The sequence below is a fragment of the Rhyacophila brunnea genome, unplaced genomic scaffold (assembly GCF_057557595.1).
Source record: "Rhyacophila brunnea isolate RB1 unplaced genomic scaffold, BYU_Rbru_1.0 scaffold_17, whole genome shotgun sequence".
NCBI lineage: Eukaryota > Metazoa > Arthropoda > Insecta > Trichoptera > Rhyacophilidae > Rhyacophila > Rhyacophila brunnea.
The window spans coordinates 7,605,470-7,631,030 of NW_028232827.1; the positions used below are offsets into that span (position 1 = coordinate 7,605,470).

Genomic DNA, 25,561 nt, shown 5'->3' on the forward strand with positions numbered 1-25,561 from the left:
GAATGGCTCTTTTGCTGGCACACATATGAAGTTAGCAACAATTGTTGTATAGGAAAATTGAATACAGAAATTAATAACTGTGTAAATGTTGCTGAATAAAAATATTTTTGAGTAATAGCGCCTATACACGTGCATCGATTTATTTGCAGCAATAGTGAGTATTTTAAATTATCGCGATAATACCTGTTTACACGTAAAAGTGCTCACTGTCTCGCCAATCTCATTCTTCAAGAATAAGCGAGACGCGATGGTGTCCTTTAATGGTACTATTTAACAGTCGTGAAAATCGGTTAACCACAAAATGAGAATATTCATTTAGGATCCATCTCTATAGAATAAAGTTTACAACATCTTTGGATGACAAAACTGACATCAGAACATTTGCTTTTGAACCACAGGACTTATGTCACTTTAATATGAAATTGTATGAACTGTCACCGACTGTGGAATTATCTATGGTTTAACTTCAAAGTATTATACCCCGTTTACACATGCATGAATTTACTGGTGACAGTACGTATTATCGCGGCCATAACAAGAAAATGCATGTGTAAACACGTATTGTCATGCAAGTTGCCAAATTGCATGTATAAATCAAAAAAGTTTGAAAGTTTCTGAATTTTTATGCGACAGTTGGGTTTTTTCGATAGTGGCAAACCTGCCGGCAAAAAAAAAATACACCGCGGAGAGACTCATTTTGAGGTTAACCGATTTTTACGACCTGTCAAATAGTAGTATCATAAAATGACAACATCGTGTCTCGCTTACTCTTGAAGAATGAGATTGATGAGACAGTCAGCACGTTTACGTGTAAACAGTTATTGTCACAATAGTTTAAAATACACACTATTGCTGCCAGTAAATCCATGCACGTATTCAGGCGCTAGTATTATCATCTGCCGTCTGGCCGGGTTCGAACGGTTAGCTTTACTGACAGTTGCAAATGGGGAATATATCACAATGTAGAAATTGACGTGAGTGTTCAACACTTGTATTGAAATTAGTGTCAAACACAGCCCTTTTCATTGCCAATTCAATCACATACACATTCCACTTCAAATGCAATGTGTACATCAAACAAGATTACTTCTCAGTTTCATTTTAAATTATTTCAAGGTATAATAATGAGTAACATTAAATCAACCGCTCAGGCGTGTAGCTTTTAAGAAAAGCCATGCTCAAATAAATTACAAAGATACAAGAATAATAATATGTAACAATAATAATTATGCTAAAATAAATACAAAAAACACATTCTAAAACAGCTGATACTTCCAAACAGACAATGGCCTTTTGAATACGTTGACCTGACCGTGTTCTTTACCACCTATTATGTAGACATATAGAGGAATTACAATATCCGACGTAAAACAAGACATGTCGTGAGCGTCGTCATCATTAAAAGGCTCTCGTGTTCGCTGTCTCTCTGCTCTACTTGCACTCTTTGCTCGTGACTTAACGGCAGCGTCTACGACTACGTAAGGACTGCAAGGAGACTCAATTGTCAGAGACCTCGGCGGCAATCTCCCTTCGTGCGATTTAGGACTGAATACATCGTCGTTTTGCCCGTAATGCGTTGAATTACTCATGTCTTGCAACTCGATCATATCGTCCATCATGAATAACTGTCGACTGTCACTCCTGCTGTCTGTTATTCCGCTGTCTGGCGTGTTTAACATTTTACCGACAGAATTTCCAGTCGATTGATCTTGTTGGAGTGTCTGTTTACGATTGTTTGTTAATATTGTTTGTATATCAGGCCCCATGTAATTCGGATTACAGAAACCGAAGGCGGTATCAGAATGTTTCATTTCACACTTAAAGTCATTTGTACCGTTTTCTTCCAAAGGAGTATAACTTTGTCTCGTAGACATACTATAAGTACTAATCGAAGATATCTTATTAACACCTTCGATACTTGCGTAATCAGATGTAGATATATTTTCATCGGAAGCTTCTTCGAGATCTGGATAATTCTGAAACCGTACCGACGTAGATTTAGGAATTATTGTACACTTTGGTACATTTTCATACGTATGATTTTCAGCCGCATACGAACCGAGATGCGAAGTATAACTGTCTTCTCTAATTTGTGGTTGAAATTTTTTGTGAATAATCGCAAAATCGCACGGTGCAGGAGCCGGTAATACTTGAACTATATCATGATCGTCGACTGGCGGATCGAAAACGTCATTATTATATCCTTCTTCTTCTTCAGAATCTAGAAAAACTAACCGAGCAGCTTCTACAGGAGTCAAAACAGGCGTAGTGAGAGTCAGATCACTGAAATTCGGAACGGAAATCGGTTCCCGTGTCATTTCTTTCCGTCGCCATTCATTTATCGACGCCTGGTGTCGACTGACATACGATTTCGGCGCAAGGCTTCCGTCTTCGGGAACGACCGGTGAAATGAGCCCACTGAGTACGACCTTTCTCTTATTAATAACGTGCGCACTCTGCGATTTGACCATGGAGTTTTTACTAGACTGCGAAGCCCATTCTTCATCAGCTACTTTCTGCTTCCCCGTCTGCTGTTGCTGATATAATAAACTCTCCGTAGAATCATTATTACTGGTGAGAACACTATAACTACATTTGCTGTGACCTAACCTCGAAATGTTTATCTGTGACAGTTTAGAAATTTCTTTAAGAAACCCTCCACTGTTCGGCGCGCTTGAATTGATCAATTTTATACTCTCCGAAGTCTGAGACGGACTTCCATCAACGTAGTTTTGGTTAGATGCTTTAAACACATAGGTCTTTTCACATGGAGACACCTTATTATTGGGAAGGTACAACGAATGTCGAGACCTTTCGCCGTTGGTAGTGAGGGGAGCAGTTCTTCGTGGAGCTCGCGATCTCGCAGTGGGATGACCTGCCGAGTGATGATGTGAAGGCGTGGAAGGCACTTCTCCCTGAAGGTGAAGCTCAGAAACAGCCAAAGCGACACTCTCAGACCTTGGTTGCGGTTTTACTCCGGATACATGAATTTTCTCCCACGTTTCGGTAGCTGAAATTATAAAAAACACAATATAAACTTAGTCTTAAATACTTCAATAACAAAATGAAAAAAAATTGCACATTCTATTATCCATAACATAACAATTCTGAAGACACAGTGCCAGTGGCGTACCATATAAGTGCACTGCACTCCTCACAGTTCCTACATATTTCGACGCACATTTTACTTATTATATTTCAATTGTACCATGCTCTGGACTCAGAATCAACCAAGCATTTTTGACTATTAGGTAAGTAGGTGATTCATCGACATATCTAGGACGAAGGTCAATTTCAAAGCTAGGAACCATTCCAGTGAAATTCTGAGTACAGTCACTGCTCATAACTAAACGTTTAGTTAACTTGATAATGTTTCTTCTTCATACTTTCTAATTTAATATAATATGTAATCCATATTTTAGACTTTTGGGAATTTGTCAACCCTTTGCTGTTTTAAATTGTAACGTCACTGTATTCCTGCACGTAGTCCATTCATCATTATCGCTGTAGAACATTCGTATGGTTATCGATCATCGAATTATTCTGGTGTCCCCAAATCATCCTATTCCTATTGGTGGATCCAGAATACGTGTCTTTCAGCCTACTCCCTTCCCTGGTTTTTTTTTTTGAATTATTAATAACCATATCCTTGCTTTTTCGTACAAGGTGGCATTGTCACAATTAAACAAATCATAATAGACCCTACTGATCTAGTTATAATTGAAGAAATGCTGATAATCGCTTCCGCTCCATTATTTTGTTTTAACAACAAAACATACATATTAAAGTGTCACCCTTGTAATGCTGAATGGCATGATTGCTATCAATAGAAAATCGTAGGTTATTTGGACATTCTATGTATATGAAAGAGATAATATCTTCTCAAATAACCTATTTGGAGGTAAAATATTTTTACAATATGAAGGATTGATGTAGACAGGCGTCTTGTGTGTACTAATTGTATTTTGGTAAAAATTGGGCTTTAAAAAACAAGTGTATATTCACCGATTGATATATGATTACTAGAAATGATAAAAGACACCATTACCAAAATGTAATCTCCAAAGCTCGTTGGTGGGCTGGCCATTGCTTTCCCCTCCGAAGATGAGCATGTATCCTGGAAGTCTGCAGGCGGCGTGCGAGTGAAGAGGACCAGGAGAAAACTTTGACCTGATCTGATACCACTGACTCGACACTGAAAACATGCAATTTCAAAATTATTCTATTATAAACTATTTTTTTTTAATTCTAAATTAAATGATTCTAATCTTAACAGAGGTTAAATAGTTGAAATTTGTCGCAATTAGTACGTCGCCTTGTAGCATAGAGGTAATGCAACGGACGGGGCGCGTAAACCCAAAAGATGCAGGGTTCGATTCCCTGCTGGGGTGGCTTACTTTTTTCAAAAAAGATTTTTTTTATTGGTTATAATATATTTTTTCAGAAAGTGTTTTTCAAAATTATGTATATTTAACAGAAGTGTTTGATCTTCGAATCAATACCGATTTAGATAAGTCAAATAAAGATATAAAAATGAACTTTATAAAATGAGAATTAAAATCTAAAATTAATCAAAAATGGAAGTTATTTCTCTATCTCTCTATTTCTAATATACCTAACATTATATTATGTATCCGGGGAAAATCTTTCATAAAAAAATATACACATCTCCATATTATGAAAAGGTAGGTGAAGGCGATACCACCTGATACATAACCAGGAAAACAAAACTGTATGTTTGAAAAAAAAGAAAAAATATACAGGAGCACCTCGACTTTCGCACATAATTGGTTCCTGAAAAGGTGTGCGAATGTTGAATGTTCGAAAGTAGAGGGAAGTAAAAAAAAAATTAAATCGTGTGTATTTTGAAATATTTATTTATCAAGTAAATATAAGATGTTTAAGAGACATGTTTAAGTGGGGTATGCGGGTGTTTCTTCTTCTTCTTCTTATTTTAAATAAAATATTTTAAATGGTAAATCATTAACTTTACAATATTGCTTAACTGCTGGCACGAAATGTAAAGTGAACCAATCTTTTAATATTAACGCAGTAAACCAAGGCTTTTTTATTTGATTACTGGAAGCAATTCTTTATCCTTCCCTTTCAATGCTCTGGGATTTTCTGGTTGATAAATTAACATTGGCATCAATTTTAAATCACCAGCCAAGTTACGACTAGACATTTTTTCCAAAATAAACCTGTGTCATCTACATTACATATTTGGCTAGAGGAATATTCTCTATCTTCAATAATTTTGGATAATGAGGAAATAAATTCTTTTGCAGCATCTTTATCCGCATCAGCCGATTCTCCAGTGAATTTAATATAAACCAACCGTTACTTGCTTGAAAAATCGTGTTAGAATCTTCTTTTTCTAGCCTTCCAATCTTTGTACAAACTAAGAGCCTTCGCTTGAATAATTGAAATATTCAGAGGGATATCTTTTTGATGTTGGTCGTCGATCCATGATGACAAATATTTTTCCATTTCATCCATAACTATGCCGTGTCTTTTGGAAACAACCTTTAAAGATAATAAATTTCCACAATTTTGAACGTATTCCTTAAGTTTATTTTTATTTTTCAAAATTGAACATATCGTAGTAGACCTGTTTGTATCATACGAACATCCGATTGAAGCAAAAGATTCACCGCAATCAGAATGTCATGTGAAGTTTATAAGTCCTTGATTTCTTTTTGTTCGTATCAACACTGCAGTTTTTTTCCGTTTCTCACTCATGTTTATAAATTTTTTGGGTGAAATATTTCAAATGAAGAAAATTAGCAAAACGCACAACATGACACGCCCGCACGCGCTCCTGCGCAAGACTAAACCTATCCTAGCTAGCTCACAAGCAAAGTGTCGGGTGCGAGCAGGATGCAAGTGAAGCAAGAAATGCACTTGCTTGTGAGCGAGCGAGAAGGGGATATCTTAACCCCACGGCCAGCGCGACGTTTTAAAAAAACGATTTTTTTTGAAATGTGCGAAATAGCGAATTGTGCGAAAGTCGAACGTTCGTAAGTCGAGGTCCGCCTGTATGTGGTTGTATTCTTCTGCTAAAAACGCTTCGTTTGCAACTCGGCTCAATCATTTTCAAAAAGTTATTTTTCTTTGTGGCTGGCTTTATGTAAATATTTATATGATATTTCAAATCAAAAATGAAATAGAAGATGCCTACAGTGGAATAACTTAACTTTAAAATTGTGCAGATTGCGATTTCTTCTACTGCGCATGAATTACATAGGGTAAATTTAAATTATCGGTACCATTATTATTTCCGACTGCTCTTACATGAAGCATATAATATCATTTTCTCTCGCTCGGCGTCGCTCTAACTATGTCATATCTTCTGTCAAAACTATCGAACTTCATGCTTATGTCGTATGTTTATAGTTAAAATTATTACTTAAATACATTTGAATTAATAAATATAAAATTATACTAATTATATATGATTAGTAGATCATAAACGCTACATTATTAAATGCAAATATACACATGTAAAAAAATGCACCTAGTTATTACTTATTATGCCATATGTTTCCCAATAAAACAAGTACTGACGACCAAACAAAATTCAAAGTCTCATAAGTAATGACTGTTCAGTTACACATTGCTCATCTCCCTCTAAAAGATACTCTCCGCCACTGATATTTGGTGACTTCTATAGAAGATGTACCTAATTGATAATCTATCCTATAAGGCTACGCTAACAGAGCTTGACAGCAAAAGCACATTGACTAAAATTAACCACCTGTATCCCATTTCCAACAGTCTGACTTGTCATTGAGGTCCTGCATGCCTCCGTAGACCCACATGGCTCCGTCGTGGAATACAGCTGAGTGCTTGTGCCGGCCAGGAGGGAGGGTTCCACCGCCGACACTCGATGACAGCAAGTGCCACGATTCTGATTCTGAAAATAGAAATATAGTAATTAATACCATTGCGGTGTTTTGTTTATTTGCGCCCATAGTGTAAGGCAGAAAGCCCACAAACATTGCTTCTTAACATTCATTTCATTATCTCAGAAAGTAGATTTACGGCATCTTTTTTTTACATTTCTAAATATCTGGAAAACGAGCATGAATAATCAATTGATTGGTGAAGATTTCAGATCGATAGGCTCAATAACAAAAATGATAAACGAATGGTGTGAAAGGCACTTGATGCTTAACCAAACCTCTAACAATGTAAACAAACCCACCCACGCACCCTCTTGCCCCATCACACTTATTGAGCTCAACAGTATTAGATCACATTGTATTTTGGTTAAGTGGTTCACACACCCTCTGTGGACTTTATGCCTAAGCTTCAATAATAGATCCTGCGAAAGTTTTTTTCTCAGCAATTTACACATGCTTTCGCCTGTAGAGGTTATACTCAACTCTACAACTGCCACGCCATTGTCTATGCTCATGTTTGGGTATAGACAGTGACGAAGCAGAAATAAGAATCTGACAGTTGTCTAGAAACCTCGTTCCTGTGTAGAATTTATAGGTATAGGTTCACTGAATTATCAAGTTAAAAGTTTCATGTTAAATCTTAGCGATATAATATAATTTAACACCATGTTATTTGCCGTGTAATAACAAACAAGTTAATGTGCGCCATAATATAAACTATATAAAACACCAAGTCGTGTATTATTCAACTCTGCCCAAACACTTGTCACACACACACACGATCAACCTATCTGATATCAAACGAATAACGGGTGTGGTTGGAACAAAGTAAGTAACGACTAACATCCCTCATACGCTCTACCATATGCCATTTTTCCACAGTGTTTCGGGAGTATGCATACAGTGGAGAAACTAACGAGTCGATTTTCACTTCAAATTTGTGCTCGAAGTTTCCCAGGAAGAACCTCCCAAGACAATATGACTGTAGTGCAGTAGAATTACAGAAATACTAGTCTAAATATTCCCAATGTCAGAAAATTTAGTCGAGTCCAGATCAAAAGAGACATTTTCTCTCACCTGTTACCGACCACTGTTGTAAAAGGTTATTTGGTTTTATAGTTGTAAAATGTTTCTTAATAGGTACTTTTGTACACACCTTTATAAAAATATGACATAGAGAGGTGCATAATATTATAAATTATGGTATTTTATACGTCATTACTACTATTAACGAGAATCACATAAGATATCTACCAAAATAGAAAGCCCATAGGTCATTCAGCGATCCCTTCAGATCCTGGTATCCTCCGTAAATGAGCATGGCGCCCTGATGCACGAGGGCGGAGTGGCCTCGTCTCCCGCGAGGAGCTGAAACTCCTCGGCGTGACGCCACTTTGCGCCATCTGTTGGTCTGAAACATATAAATAAACATACATTATTATTTTATAAACGAGATTCTAGAATTAGATGTTTGTTTTATAGAATAGGGTACTGTTATTTAAAAGCAATATTCATACATAATTTGAAAACATCTAATGCATAATATACACACTAGAAAAAATCATTTTGTATAAAAAATACGACACCCTACGGGACTTCAACCTATATCTGCTGGAATCGCGCCAGTATGTTTTTCCAATTCAACTACGGGCATCTTAGTTAATTACGACAATTTTAACTAGTAGTTGTTACATGAAATGCTTATCGAATTAGGTACATACTGGCGCAAACTGATGCTCTATATTTCTAAGATAGTTATCAGGGACACACAGGTCAACACTGCCTAGAATGGCAGACTTCTCATTTATACCTCGTATAAGTCGAGAAAAATACGTAGCTAAGATCTTTTCTAAATTGCAGACTGCAGTTAGTATGTAACCATACATAAGAGTAGAGTTGGGTATTTCCCGAGAAAATCTCAATCTCGAGATTTCCCGAAATGGTGAAATTTTGAATTCTCGAAATTCGGGATTTCCAGAAAAGTATTCTCGAGAATTCTCGAGATATCGGGAAATTAAAAAAAAAACCTGTAAAATCCTAAAATCAGTGTAAAAACAGACAATTAATTCAAAAAAAATATGAGATTTTTTAATGTATGTAAGAAGACAGACAAAATTGAAGTAAGAAAACAAAAATAATTCAAAACATTACTTATTAAAATGGAATTTCAAAAAACACAGACAATCGCATACGCTTTTGAGATACGAAATTCCCTGATGTTGCAAAAATTGCGCTCATTTTGAGTCGACGTTGGCTTAATTGTGTTAAATGCCCCGATCAGTCTTTGAACGTTTTGTGTTTTCTGTCCACTTTTTTCATATAGAAAATCGCTCATTCAATTAATATTTGATAATACAGAAATCCCTAATCCCGAGAAAAGATTCTCGAGATCCGGGATTTCCCGAAATGTTAAAAATTTCAATTCTCGAGATTCGGGATGGAAAATCTTGAAAATTTCTCGAGAATTCCCGAAACCCAACTCTACCTAAGAGCAAGTCAGTATAAAGCATAAAGTCACGGATAGTATCCGTACAACCTCAAGTGTTAATAATGTGTGTGTCTCAGTTTCGAATCCCAAGTCTACCAAATTTACCCAGTTTTAATTCTAATAAACTGAACAATTGACCAGCGTCCATTTCCCGTAAAACACTGCAAAAGATAGAGCCAAAGAAAAAAAAATATCGGTAGAAGTCTACTGAATGAGAGAAAGAAAGACTACAAAAATTACGATGCTTATTCTCACCTTGACGTCGTAGACCCATAGCGGCGTCTCCGTAGACGAGAATCCAACCTCACCCCCGAAGACGTAGAGGCTACTGCCGTGCGCTACGGCGGTGTGCTCCTGCAGGGACGGAGGGCAGTCTCCGGAAGGCTTCACCTGCTCCCATTTACTCTCACCTAAAAAGAAAAAACAATTCGGATTCAGTACCAAGTCAACTCATCATTATGGAAACAAAGTTTTTGTCAATTCAAGTTATTGTTAGCAGCTGTTTCAGGGTGTAAATCCGTAAATCACAAAACAGTAATTGATCGCTTTGAACATACTTTAGCTGTCATAACTAATACAATATTTCAAAACCAGTATAACTAAGTTCTATGACATCTGACGTTGGGATTGCAATACCGAATGAATATATCAATACCAGTATTTCGGTAGTTTTAATTAAATACCGGTGTTCAACAAAACATATTATAGAATTACATATCAATAAACATAACGATTAAAATCTATTTAAAACACTACCTTATATCAAGCTGCGGGTTTATTCTATACACAAGGCTGTTTTCGGTCCACTATGACAGCTAAATATGGTAGGAAAGTATCGAATTATTAACACTTATTGTAACAATTACAATAATTTAGTTCATTAAATCAGTGACCAAATTGATTGAATTGAATTCAAAGTTAAATAATAAAAATATGCGATTGTTTATTCTACGCAACTGTTCTGTCCAAATCCTCAATTTAATTGAAATCATTTAAATCAACCATGCATGAACCCATCGCAGATCATTTTCAACCATTTGTCTGACCTGCAACTGCACGACTGCTTTCGGCCGCTAGCTAGGGTAGGAAAGTATCTAAGTATTATCACTTATTGAAACAATTACAACAAGTTAGTTGTAATTGATACAATAAGTGCTATGTTTTAACAGCACCTCTCTTCTTTGTGATAAATTTTATACCGAGATAGACAGTTTTGACATTTCAGACGGTTAACTTATTGTAATTGTTACAATAAGTGTTAATAATTCTATACTTTCCTACCCTATTTAGCCGCCGTAGCGGACCGAAAGCAGGCTCGTGTATAGAATAGACCCGCTGAAGAAGCCTGCCTACATTTATTATGTTGACATAATAATATGTAAACCAGAATACTAGATCATAATATTTTAAAACTGTTAATTTTTACACATACTTAAGTCCGGGTACAGGTACAGAAAAATCTCTCTGAAATTCAACGTTTGTTGGCTGTACTATCCACGTTGGATCAATAGTGAAGTTATAGAATAAGTTATTGGAAATATTTGCAACGAATGTTTTCTTTTTCGAAATATGTTTATTCATCGCGACAATTCTATAAGTATATTTGAGGGATTTTGTTTTAATATTATTTAACTGTTGTTGGTTTCTATTGGTTATGTATTGAGGTACCTATTACAACACACAATAAGTTAGCAGTCTAAACTATCAAAACTGTCTATCTCACTCTAAAAGTTAACACACCCAAAAGAGGATCTGTTAATACATAGTACTTTTTGACATTTTAAACGGTTAACTTATTGTAACAATTAGAATATATCAATACATAAATATGATAAACTACCGTCGATAGCCGCCATGTGTAGAGAATAGACCCACAGGAATTTATAACAGCAATAATGATAATTTATTTCAATGAAATTGCTTTTATTTATATCTGAATTATATGTACCTGCTTATGGATATTTCAATCGGTATAAAAAAACTACTGAAAAACAACGTGGGAACGATTTTCCAATAGCCTGATCGTGGGGAATATTTAACTATTACCCGATAAAAAACCGTGTCCGGAAACCCGTACGTATGCAGTTCGCCGTATCACACTTCACCGTGAAATGTTGTATCGGAAATATATGGCCATATATTAAAGACCGTCCAACCTCATTGGATCGTTTTATAGTACTGACATAAAATTCATGTCTAAATAAAACACGGTTCTTGTCGGTTTACACTTGACAGGAAGCCAGCAGCAATCAAATTTGAAAATAGCCGATATACTGGATTATTTGTTAGGTTAGGTTAGGTTTTCATTCTTAAATTCATGAATTTTGCCAAAATCAGCTATGAAAATTGAATTTATGTTCATATTGAATCTAATAAACTTGGGAGACCGTATACTATAGCTATAAGGTCATCTCTGTCCGATAAGTTAAATAAGATAAATGTTTTACGTACAATTTAACATGTAACCTAAAAAAACAGTAAAATTGTATGTGGGAAGATTATTACCATAATAACGTAAAAGTTTTAGAGCATGTAAAGCCTTAAATAAGTTTTCCAATAGCGGAAACAGTAACAAACCACTAAAATGTTTATTATTAAACGTAAAATCAATTAAAAAGCTTCATGAAGAACAACTTATAACAATAAAAGACTTTCTTACGTACAAGGCTGTACGAGGGCTAACTTCGGTACGAAAACAATTGAATGCCTCGTAAAATATAGACCAAGTTGGAAGCGCCAGCAGGTAAATCTACCTGTTACGAAAGAGATTCTGATTATGAGGTGCGACCCTCCCCACCTGTACTAAGTTTCAACCGTAAATCAGATAAATTACACGCGCGTGCTAAATTGTGGTTTGGAGAAATAAACAACTGGTTACTTTACCATATAAAACATTTTATATAATATATATATATAATAAACATAAATGTTACGTACTATAATACAGTACCAACCCCGTGGTATAGGTACAATGATTCATTACATTTTATACGAAACCCTTATGAATGACAGTTAAATAATCCGGGTCACGAAGAAGAAGAAGAAAAAAAACATTCATCTAAATATTTATAATAAACCATTTCTTTTATTTAACGAATAATTCACAAGATTTTGAGAATGTAACATTCCATATTATATTGAACATACCGTCTCTGTTCTGGCAGAACACACTAACTGGAGAATACTAGTTTTGAGTAATTTGACTTTGAAGTTGTTAAAATGTTTGAAATGGTCTATCATGTGAGTTTATTAAGTAATCGTAAAAAGGATGACTTTAAAATAAAGTTTATTTATTAAGAAGGTTTTCAGACGGTAATGTTTGAAATAAGGAACATTTTGGTATAACTAACTCAATATGTAATTTTTTCGAATTAGTGTCTTCTGCCAGAACAGTGACGATACATAACTTGAAAACACCTATACTCACTAGAAAAAACGACTACGTCATCTGCATACTCCAAATCGCACGCATCGGCTTTTGAGCTTTGAGAATCGATGTCTCCGCCGAATCTTAGGGGTACATTGGTACGACCGCGTTACAAACACCCGAATTTGTGAGCAGACACCTGATTTCGTCAATCAGCCTTTAGTGATTGTGGCACGGCCACAAGGGTTCTGCCGTCGTCGTCGTCGCCATCGCAATTAGATAGGAGGCTCGTAGCATAATTGGTTAATGCATAGTGGCGCGATACCAGTGGTTATACGGATTCAAATCCCGTCGAGCATTGTATTTTTTTTAAATATGATTTTTTCTAGTGGGTATATAATAATATATGAGGTGTTTTCAAGTTATGAATGTTAAATATTTATAATTTTTTCATCCCTTGTATGCCTGTTAAAACTTGAAGCCTGAATCAAAACTTCTCATGAAGACTTTCGAAAAAATGGATACAGATCATTCATTATAGTGAATGTCATATACCTACAGGCGCGCGTACAGAAAATGGTTGGAGGGGGATCCAATTCGAAGGGGTTAGCAGATGTCACCGACTTCTACATTTACCTCACCTACTACTTAGAATGTCTCATTGTTTTAACCGTGGATCCCCCTCTCGTACTTTTTCGGTTACATTCCCCATACTCAGACTCTCCGAACTTTGAGCCTAGCTATACACATAGGTGTTACTAAGGGTGATCACCTTAGAGTTATTGCGAGCTGTCACATCCACAATAGGGTTATCGAATGCGCGTGGCCTAATGGTCATCATACTCATCATTATAAGGATTGTTAGTATCCGTTTGTGTCGTCCGCGCTGTTTTGTCTTCTATACGTACTGCATCGGAATAGTAGATCAAACGATGGATGGTTGCATCAATTTATTACTTACACGGGTTTTCCAGTGGTTACAGATCTTGCGTGTCGTAATGCTGAGAGGAGTGGTGTCAACCGGTTAATAATGCTATTCGATAGCCAAATCATTCCGGTCTCGATCCTCAGTCATGAGGTCCTGACGAAGAGGAATAAAAATGAAGATTCCATTCAACTACATAATTTGATTTTTTCCGTTCCTGGGGAGGTATATAATCATATGTTTTATGTCGATGATTGGTGTGCCGGAGGAGTTTGGTAGCTGGTCAAGTGTGTCGGTTTAGTAAAAATGTTGAAAACCTCTGTTTATCATCGACCCTCAAATCATATAATTAAGTTACTTACAACCACTGGACAGAAGGAGCAATTTCGCAAAAGCGTACCTACGCATGCGGAAAACTCTCATTTTTATGAGAAAAACTCCTAAGTTATTAACTTCAAGTGTTATCTACACTTCAAAAAGTCATTAAGAGCTTTTCACGGGAGCTTTTGATGTAATGGCAGGTAGGTGAGAGTTCCTTTTTAACTATGAAGTAATGTTATGTAATCATATTTTTATTAATTTGTATTTATAATACTCGTAGTTAGTATACATTCAAAGTACTAATATACTTAATATTATTTATTTCTCTCGTTATATCTTCAGATTGCCATCGGGCGTGAGGAACTCCTTGTAATCGTAGATCCGTTGAAGTCGAATCGGGTGTGCGTATTTCAGATGTACTTATTTGATGGGTCTTGAAGAGTCCCCACTCTGCCACTGTTTAGTGAGATTCAGACCATGGACCACACCATAGATCATGCAACATAATATATGCCTTCCTCAGAGGAGCTTTAGCCATACACCCAAACCAAAACGGAGGCTAATGCGTGGATTGACGCCTTGGAGGTAGTAGCGAAGGGCGGAGGTAGGCTGTTAAGATCCGCCATAAATAATGCACATTAAACTTTGTTAGTCATACGTATTTGTTTTTATTGAACTAACACTATAATTTACAGAATACGATATTGGTTAGAAAAGCAATTAAACCATGTCTAACCAACCCACAACAGTTTTTGTATATTTTGGGCAACACTACAAAATTGTGCACACTTTTTCATTCAAACTTATTTGTTTCATTGGATTAATAATACATATTACACATTTTTTTTAAATTCATTAAGACCTGCCTAAACCAAACTATAATAGATAAAAATTATCTATAAATATTAAAGTTATGTATGATTTAATTGCATAATGTAAGATATTTTAAAGATAGACTTTATCTATTATGTCTTGGTTTCCGCACGGATTAATTGAATTTTAAAAACTAACCAACAAAATCGGTAAATTGTAGTCTTATTTCAACGAAAACAAATACGTATGACTGACAAAGTTTAGAGTGCACTATTTATGGCGGATCTTAACAGCCTACCTCCGCCCTTTGCCGGTGACACTGTGACCGTGACTTGTTATTATGTGATTTTATTTTGGTGTACCTACCTATTTTTCTTTTTTAATATTATATATATAGGTAGGTATATGAACATTTTAAGTTTTTACGGATGTCAATCTAAGGGTTTATTTTACGTCTTCCGTTGTACCAGTCGTCAGTGTCTCTATTAGAGTATAGCGTAAGAGATTGTTTTCTCCTGTCAATATAACGTTGGCATTACTGTTTGGATATTGCTTTTCCGTGTTTCAAATTAAGGTTTAAAAAAATCCAAATAACTGACAGCGGTAGGGTTTTAAAAGAAACTAATTAACCGCCCTAAATAAAGGACTGACCTCTAAAATAAAGGAATAATAGTCATCGTCATAATTATAGATTTATTTATTTAGAAAAAGAGTGTTATGGCATTACAACGATTGGCCAATGCACCGTAATACAATAATAAACACAAATTATAAAAATGACTTAATTACCAATAACAAATAATATAATAAGAAAGTAGAAAAGAAAGTATGCGCTTATAAATTTAACCTATTTAATACTTCTAATAAATAATCAATATCAAGTAACTGTATAAAAAGTTGTAAACGACATTGCAATTCATTGACAGATCTTTACACCGATTCTATTCGACACTATAGTGTCGAATAGAAAACTTGATTTTTACCGCGACACAGTGTTAAAGGAAGTGGTAATTAATCATATTAAATATAAAATAATTACAAGATAAAAAGAACTTTTTATATACTTACCACGTTTTTAAATTTTCTGTTGAATCATATAAACTTGACAATTCTGTGTACCTATTAATAATTTAGGACAAATAAGGCAATTGTCAACAAATCATTTTTTTGCTATTTTGCAACAAACAAACACATATAGTATACTGAAATATCATTTTGATTTCCATATTAACGCAAGTATATATTAATAATTTAGTTGCTAGGACCACCCCCATACCAACCAATAATATAGTGGATTGGATTGCGGATTTATTCCGAAATAACTTTTCATACAAAACAGAATTAACTGAAAATGAATTCAATTCTACTTCAAGGTGGCTAAAAGTATTAAAAGAATGTATCGGCATCGTTTTCTGATATATTCTAAAAGTTTCAAATGTCTAGCTAGTCGGGAAGTTAGTTAAAAATCGATTGCAAGATTTGTACTGGATAAACAACCACCGGACAAACAAGAATACGCAATGACGTCCCGTGGGGGTAGGCAGATTGAGCGTCGCTTGGGGGCGGCAGTTACTTGAAAGGCGGCAAATCGAGGAAAATCATTTGACATAAGTATATGGAAATAGCTACCAAAAACTTAGTAGTAACGAAAATAGCATTCCATTAAAAAAATCAGCTCACTGGTTGGAAAAAAATGTATTAATTAACATAAAGCTTTAACAGGTCTGCAATTTTTTGTCGGATTGGCGATGTCTAGTTTACTTCCTTTGTCCTTCGACGTTCTTGATGACCAGACACGACACGTGAAGATTTGCGAATAATTACAGTCTGACTTATTAACCAGTGCGCACGGAAGTTGCGTTGACCGTCGAAACTAAAGATGCACCCCACTCTTACACAGCGTTCCACCTGCCGCTCCTGGTCCACGATTCTAGTCTTTATCAAAGCGTCATGCCGTCATTATAATATCGATTTAATAATTCGTAAAACTTTTAGTGGTATCTCCATATATATTTTGTTAGTAATTTTTCCATACAACACATTTCTTAGATATTGGAGTCGTAAAAGGACGATAAAAATACTCTATAAAAAATGGGGCGACATTTTGGCGCTGCCTAGGGGCGGCATTTTGTCTAGGGACGTCACTGAGAATACGAGCTAATAAAAACGTGGTAAAAATAAATCAACCCGTATGGTGCCATCAAATAAGTTAATCGCACGACACACAGCATCATGAAACATCACATCCGCCCTGCGACGGGGTATCATGAAGGCCGTAGAGTTACGAGTGATATTGGTGGGAGCATGAAAATTAATGTTTGCCAGTATATTATACGGATTGTAAATGAACTCACGAAGAAGTAAAAAGAAATGCTTTAAAAGAGCAATCACTCTTCGGGTGGACAGGGATTGCATTGATAGCATACCCAGAAGAAAACGAGTGTCGGAAAATTCATTTTATTATCCTAATATAAGAAAAAAATCCATATGTCCTTAAATCTATTGTGGACTCGATCCAACTTAATTGTGTGGACGGACCTGTTAGGACTCCAAATAATGCTGGCATATTCAAGAATACACAACACAAATAATACGTATAATTGTGATCTCAATGTTGAACATAGTACGGTAAGATTATAGAATCACGTGTCAGGCAGTGACATTTGACTGGAAAAGGGAGGTTTTTTTAATAATGTCCTATGGCAACCAAAAATGTGCATGAATGAATAATGTTACAAATGACCGCACTTGACGTGCATACAAAAAACACAAAGAGAACGATAGGGTTACCGCATCGCCACATTTAGATCATTTTAATATAATTATTAACTTTTCTTTTTTAATTTTTTTATTATTAAAATTTATTTAATTATTTTTCGTACTTAAAATTAGAGAGAAGCACTTTCTTCAGTGATTCGTCTACTCGAAACGTTCACAGGACGCCAAGCCAGCCGGGAAGTGATCATAGGTCGTGAAGTGATGGACTCGGATTATATTGATAATATGATATACAGTACACACGATTTATTTTGTGATTCGTCTACCTGAGACGTTAATATACACGAACAATCATTGTGGTCGGATCACCTGGAAGTGGTCTTGGATCCAACTCTTAACCCAGTAACTTGGAATTATAATGGCACTATGCGAGTGCTTTAGTTTCGTACGTATATGAGAGACGTAGTTTGACTTCAATATAATTTAAAGTTTGATTATAAATGTTCTTCTTCATCATCGGAATATCGTGGCATAGCCGGCTCTCACATCTAAACTCGCCTCATCTACCGCACAGCCATAAATCACACCTTCTAGGAACGCCACTCCGATGTTGCATATGAAGACCAAGCACATAAGGTGCCTAGCGACAGTCGCGCGTAACCTCTCGAAAGACTCGAAACGTGGATATATTCGGATGCGGCGACCGGCGAGCCGGTATAGGAATGACCAATTCGTAGGTATACGTATGCATTTTGGCGGCTTAGACTCGCAGCCCGAGACGCATACGATTTGTTGCTAGGAGCACTAAATGTTTTTTTTTTCAAACTAAAAAGTCTCATTTCACCAATATGCGAAGCTCCATTTGGCAACGTGTGTTTTGTGAATAACGATGACGTCACACTGACGTATTCGACACGTTGCAGACGAGACGAGTTTTGATTTGCGAGCCGGCTTAGAGTAATGGGCTCCACCCCTCTGTGCACCCAACTTGAAAGTTCAAATTCACTATGAATTCAATATGTGCTTTTAATAACAAATCCTGATGCTTCTAACGTAGATGACGCCGTTTCATTTGTGATGAATCTGTGCAAGACATTGAAGTTAAGCGCCCTCCACCGAAACCCGCCCCGCACCACACTCGGTCTTAATCGAGCGTATCGCGGGACCCTACAATTGCTGATGTGAAGCATCTGAAACAATTGGACTGGGAGTGTCCTGGGAGAAGATGCCCAAGACTTAGGTAGCTATAGACAAAGCCGGAAATGTCATACATGAAAATGTTATACCTCTAATTTGACGCCACGCCGCCTCATGTAAGCTTTGCTCCTTATGAAATTCGGTGCAAGTTCACGACAAAGGGCGGCTAAGAAATCAGAAAACGCAACAAAAACCAGTCTCAAAGACGATAAAATACAAATTTACCGCGAACCATCCCTATGTTATAAGGTCCCATCTGCGAAGTAGGAGAATCAATGTCGCCACATTAAATAAACACCCCGTTCGCATTAAACATTCAGAGGACACAGCTGTTTGCGACTGGCAACCCTAAGCGATTTTACCCTATGGCCTGTAGTAGTGTAAATTTAAAGGGTGGACATGACCTGAGTTCACGCCGTTCCTAATGCAATGGACATTTTAACTACTGAGGCTATCAACCCGTTTTGTTTGAGTATACATTTTAATTTATTTTCGCGGTATGAATGCTAATATTGTACTGTGACTTAAGCCGGTATTAGACTATCAAATAACATATTTTATGAAGAATCTTTGTAGTCAAAATATGTTTGATTGATTTTACCTGATCCCCAACTGATATAATATACAATATTATAAAAATATAATATTTATTTATTCAAATTACCTTTTCTGCCAATTCCAATTTTCAATTTTTATGACAGCATTATGATCACGTCACGTACAGACCTACAAACTTATCTTAAGAATGGGATGGGGGAGCCACTGTCGAAAACTACCCAATCAAGACTCGTAGCTGGACAACATCTGACATTCGAATGACATTTTCAAAATGGCATCCTATAGTAGTTCGTAGTTCCTTTTAGGCCATTCCACAGATAAGTTTGTAGGTCTGTACTGTCACACGCTGGTACGGCGACAAATTAATTTGGTCAATGATTTCGTCATTCCGCAGAATATTTTGAATGATCACTATCTTTATAACTTCAATGATGGAGAATGCCAACTCTAATGTAGTAGTATTTTGAATTATTATTCATGCTCGTTTCAATTAATTTTAACAGTCTCTACGTGTGCATACGTTAAAAATACTTGCGATATTTCATCCATAAATAATAGATATTTTAAACAGAACCCAACCTGCAGACTAGATAATAAGAAATCCACAGAGAAAACTACTAAAAACAAAGAACACGCGATTTTGACATGAGTCGAAAATGTGTAGGCATGTAGAAAATAATAAAATACATTCATTGAGTCATGCGGGTGTCGATGAAGCGCGACACGCGTAAGGTGACTTCATTGACTAACAATTTTCGTTTAAAGGTTCAAAATGTGCTACGTGATGGGAGCATTTACAAATAAAAACGAAATTACACACTTTTTTCCCATAGCGGCAGCTTACCGTGACAGCACATGAGAGCACATAACGTGATCATAAAACTTTTTTCAATTCAACTTACTAGTTGATCAACTTGATAGGTTGAAATATGGTTCTCTCTTATCAATTGACTTTTAACTACCATTTGAAGATATAGTTGAATGACGAAAACCAACACGTGAGAATGCGGCATTTCCACCATTTTTTATCACCATTGTACATAACGTGATCATAATATATTTGAACTTAAAATCTTTATAATATGTTGGATTCGATTTAAATTCGATGTTCTTTTATTTGACTTAATTATCAGAATTAAAGATATTTTAATATTGAAGAATGTAATTACAGTCGAACTCGGTTTTACGATCACGGAAATAGCGAGATCTCGTATTTAATAAGGAAACATTCGTTGACATTTTAGTTTATGATTTTCTCCATACATTTATTCACTTTTATACGAGCTATTTCTCGGGTATACCGAGCAAAAATATCGTCAAAAATTTTCTTAAAACTGTTAATATCATGTAGATCGTTTAAAACAACATTTTCGACCCTAAGCAATAAAATCCTACCGGGCAAGATGCCGCCGGGGTTAGATTACGTTTATGACACTAGCTAAATATCTACGTACTAATTGGTGTTTTTGCCGACAACATTGAAAAAGTATCCACGCATAATATGGTTAAAATTGCATGTAAAAAATCCAAGCTTTGTGAAGTCAGTAGGTACCTTCCAGCGTTCATTACAATAAACAACTTCTTTTGTAGTTTATGAACGCCATGTTTGTTAGATTTTTTATGATCTATGCTTGAATAGAACGTGGCGCGAAAAATGTTATATAACGATTAACGAGTAATGCTTATAACGACCAAATTCAGTCGGTCCCATCTTCCTCGTAATAACCAAGTTCGACTGTATTGTGAAATATCTTAAATTTCTTCGGAAATCATTCGTTTACAATCAAATTAACTTCCATATCATATTTAGAGAGCGAGTAAACGATTTTTCAAAGCGTTCGGGCGCGATTCCATTAAGAGGCAATAAATAATTTAAGTTGAATGTAAGATGCTCCGCCATCGAATCCCTCTACCACTATCGCAAGAGCCTTTTGAGTGGGCTGGGTGATTAATTTAGTGGACCCCCAAATTGGATTTAGCACTTGTCTTCAAATATGAATCAGGTATTAAGACAGAGAGACGGCCGAGTGCTATGTCCTATGGAATTATTTGCAAGGTGATTTGGAGTAATGTCTCTAGCAGTGGTGGTGAACCTATGGCACGCGAGATGATTTTGCATGACACGTGTTTGAAGAGAAAAAATACATATTAATAATAATACTAAATGACAGATCGCATTGTATAAAATATAGCAGGCAAATACTCTTCAAGAAGAAGCATTACGTTTAATGTAAATATATAATTACATAGTTCGGTCTTTAAGCTTTATCGGTCACAATATATAATATTATCGCACTAACCTCATTAGGTGGCAGGGGATGCCGCACCGCAAACCTCTAATTTTAATCGATTTACAATGCTTGAGACCACTGTAGCGAGAGAATGCCTCATCTGACCGGAGCAATTCTGGTGTCAATTTGTACGCAAAGAACCACACTACACTACATTATATTAACAAACAATTTCATGTCTACCCACAAAAATGGCTGCACTAAATAAGAAACAAAAACTTGATGGATCTAGAAAATAAATGGTAATTCTGGAGACAGTTTCAAAATAAATGAATCAAAATTTAAGGCGTAATTGAAAAAAGTGATAAAGCTCTATGTGTGCTATGTTTTGTAAGTAGTATCTAGAACATCATCATTAAAAAAAAACTATATTTTCTCAATGAAAAACTGCTCCTCGGGACGACACGACAGTCGAAATATAATATTTGGGAAACTTTGACACGAATACGTAAAAAGGTTCGCCAACCCTGTTCCATAGTTTGTGGGGTTGGGTCAAAATCGCGAACTTTGAAATCCCGAAAGCCAAAATCCAAATAAACAAAATATAGAAAAATAAAATTGGATATATCGTCTGTAAAAAGGTAAAAGTCTTAAAACTACAATGTTTACTTAAATAAGTATACTTATCTACTTTTGAACAAGATCTTCTTGTCAACGTGTTAAAACTGTGAACTAATAAGGCCCTTCTACTTTTAACACCGCACTTCGACTGCAACGACTTTCGGTTATCGACGAGTTGTCCACGTGTTAAAACTGTGAACTAACAATCCCCTTCTATTTAATTAATCGCACTTCGACTACAGCGACTTCCGGTTATTTGGAGGTAGGCTGTCAATCCGCCATAAATAGTGCATATTAAACTTTGTCAGGCATACATGAAGCGCCTAGTTTCAAAAGCCCCTAAAACGGTTTTTGAAAATTTGAGTTAGATATGTATTTAGATGGATATTTTTTGTTACCTATATTATGGCCAAAGATTGAACTTTATAAAACGCAAAAAACCGTTTAATACGTATGATCTAAAATTAGGGTAAATTTCAAAACCGCTAAAATGGGTGAGTGTGCTTTTCAAATACCCCTAAAATGGAAAACCAAAATACTCTTTAGAATGTAACGAATTAAAAAATAAATACATAAAGTTCACAGATTTAATAGATATGATTTTTTCTCATTTTTCTCAAAACTACCTAAAATCGGTTTTCTCATTTTTCTTAGAACTACCTAAAATCGTTTTAGGGGCTTTTGAAACTAGGCGCTTCACATATTTGTTTTCAATGAAATAAGACTACAATTTACAGATGTTGTTGGTTACTTATTAAAATTCAATTAAACCCTGTGAAAACCAAGCTATACTAAATAATAGTAAAAAAATACTCGTCTATCTATAAATATCTAAAATTATGAAATTTAACCATACATAACTTTGGATATTTTATAGATAGAATATTATTTTTTAACTATTATAGCTTGAATTCTAATGGATTCAAGCTCTGTACTATTCCATTTAGGTCGTTTTTTTGCGACTCGGGTTTCGTCTTTCGGCATCTTCAGGCGCCGTGTATATTATAACTATTCATAATTTGTTATTGTATTTTTTGTAATCTTTGACCTGATAGGTTGTACTTTATTGTATTGATTCATTATATAAGTTAGAGTAACGAGAGTTCGTTGTCAGTGTGTGATTACCTTTGGTGAGTGTACACGGCGCCTGAAGATGCCGAAAGGCGAAACCCGGGTCGCAAAAACCGACTTAAATGGAATAGTAGTAGTAGGTACAGAGCTTGAATCCATTAGAATTTAAATTCAAATTCCATCAAGTACTTTCAGTCGATAGTATTAATATTATTATAGCTTGGTTTAGGCAGGGTTTGATTGATTTTTAAAAACTAACATCTGTAAATTTTATTGTAGTAATTAGTAATATTATTCATTCACGCAAATTCGCATTACACAACGCTGCATATTGTGAGCTTTAGATTACATAGATAATACAGCACCATCTATCCCCTCATGATTTTTGATTTTATGGGTTTGTTATTTTACAGTGTATATTCGAACCCGTCTCGTAACATGGACTTTTTGAGTAAGGGAATAATATTAATTTCTCGTAAAAAAAACTCTTAGAAACCTCTTCGTACAGCGGCCAAGATCCATATTGAACTATATTCAATGAAAAAAAGAACTATATATATGACATATCATTATATTATATATTTTGCCAGACATGTCATGGCTGTCAATAGCGCCGCAGTCTTCACCGTTTCTGTTACCCTTCAAATATGCCAACATAAACACCAATGCCTTTTAATAGCATCAAAAACACCCATTGACCAGTTTAATACACTTTTCCGGAGGAATTTCTTGCGAAATTTAATATAAATATTTCCATTCTTTGCAGAGGAAAAGCGCGCCGACGCTTCACTCAGGGAAACTCTTGGAAAACTCACCCCCGAGCGATGCGACACAAAAATTCAGCTGGGGAAATATTTCCAGTCGTCACAACATCTCCCCCTGTTTTTTATAAGAGGCTAAAACCTCTTCAAGTGTTTTCAACCCCTAATGTCTTGGATAATAATATAGAATGGTCCATAAAATTATGATACCTACATGTTTTAAAATGATCCTGTAGTATGAGATATAAGGTAATTTTCTATAATATTTATTATACACATTTTAACTGCAAGAAAACAATTTGTGGAAAACATTGAGAAATAATATATAAAGTTTAGCATAGGCGTCGGAATTCTACCTCGTTCTTACATATTATCTCAAACGTAATGCGCTATAAATTAAAAGAGAGTTTCACAAACGTTTTCAGTCTATTTTATATGTTTGTTTTTGTATACAGGTAGAGGGTTCGATACTTCTTCTCAGTAATTTCCTCGTGGGTGAAGTTCGTGATCACCCGGAAATGCAGTCATCTTCTGATCGACTAAAACAATCCACCCCTCACGGGCATGTGGTTCTCTCAAGACAGTGAAATCTTCTTCCTCTACTTTGCTTTCCCTGGGGGCTATCCAAAAAGACCAGTCTCTTCAGATTGTCGCGTCCGCACAATATGTCCAAAAAAGTGTAGGATGTCTCTTAAACACACTGTTGAGAGCCTTTACTTTATTTGGAATCTCTGGATGATTGACAGGTTTGTTTTGTGCTCCATTTGGGAAATACGAAGCATTTGACATCGATTGCCTTCTGGTCCCTTATTGTCACAACATACAGGCTTTAGTAGTCCAGTGCGTAAGCCGTTGGCATTTTATCTGAGACCACCGAGTTCAATTCTCACAATATATTTGTATATTCAAGTGATTTTCTCAAAAACCTGGGTGTTTGTGATTGTTTTACTTATATTATTGATTACACTACTGTCATTGGGCATCGTGGCCTGTTGTAGAGTTTAAAAAAAATTATGTTTTCACAAGAATCATTTTCGTGGCAATTGAGATACCTCGAGCCCTTCATATAGTTAACCACTTAAAAACACATAAAATGTTAGATAAAACCTCATTTATATGCAAAGCTTGTTCTTTTCATGCATATACCTCATGGCTCAAATTTATATTATATTATTATATATATATAGGTTAAAAGTATCGATTTGTATTTTTATCCCCTTTGTCTCTTACGCATAAAGTCACATATTGTCTGAAAAGCTGAAAATGCAATATAGATGTTCTTTATTTGATTAAAACAGAAGTTCAATAGTGATCTTTTGTTTCAAAATTCATTGATTCAAATTGTTAAAATATTTAAATCAGATAAAGTACAATTAATTAAACATCAAACAGCTCGTATCGATTTGTACTCATTTCCCCTTTTGATAAATCTAGCGCTCTTTGCAACCCCCTCCAGCATACACGAGTCTTATAGCGGATATAATTGCCACCACTTACTGACGTAATATATTCTTACCGATATATGAGTAACATTGGCATTAAATGAATGTATCGATATATTCATTCATTCATTTGGCGGTAATTT

At 35.6% G+C, this 25,561-nt stretch overlaps 1 protein-coding gene across 2 annotated transcripts in view; it reads right to left on the reverse strand.

Moving 5' to 3' along the window:
- Positions 1-1,133: 1,133 nt before the first annotated feature.
- Positions 1,134-25,561, reverse strand: part of LOC147073623 (uncharacterized) — a 200,806-nt gene continuing 176,378 nt past the window's right edge. For both annotated transcript variants that reach the window (XM_085944963.1, XM_085944965.1), the window contains exons 3-7: positions 9,649-9,803; positions 8,160-8,316; positions 6,758-6,916; positions 4,049-4,195; positions 1,134-3,010 (exon numbers count right to left, since the gene is read on the reverse strand). In XM_085944963.1, coding sequence (XP_085801089.1) covers positions 1,257-3,010; positions 4,049-4,195; positions 6,758-6,916; positions 8,160-8,316; positions 9,649-9,803 — 2,372 coding nt within the window. In that variant the 3' untranslated portion in view covers positions 1,134-1,256. The remainder of the gene's footprint in view (positions 3,011-4,048; positions 4,196-6,757; positions 6,917-8,159; positions 8,317-9,648; positions 9,804-25,561) is intronic.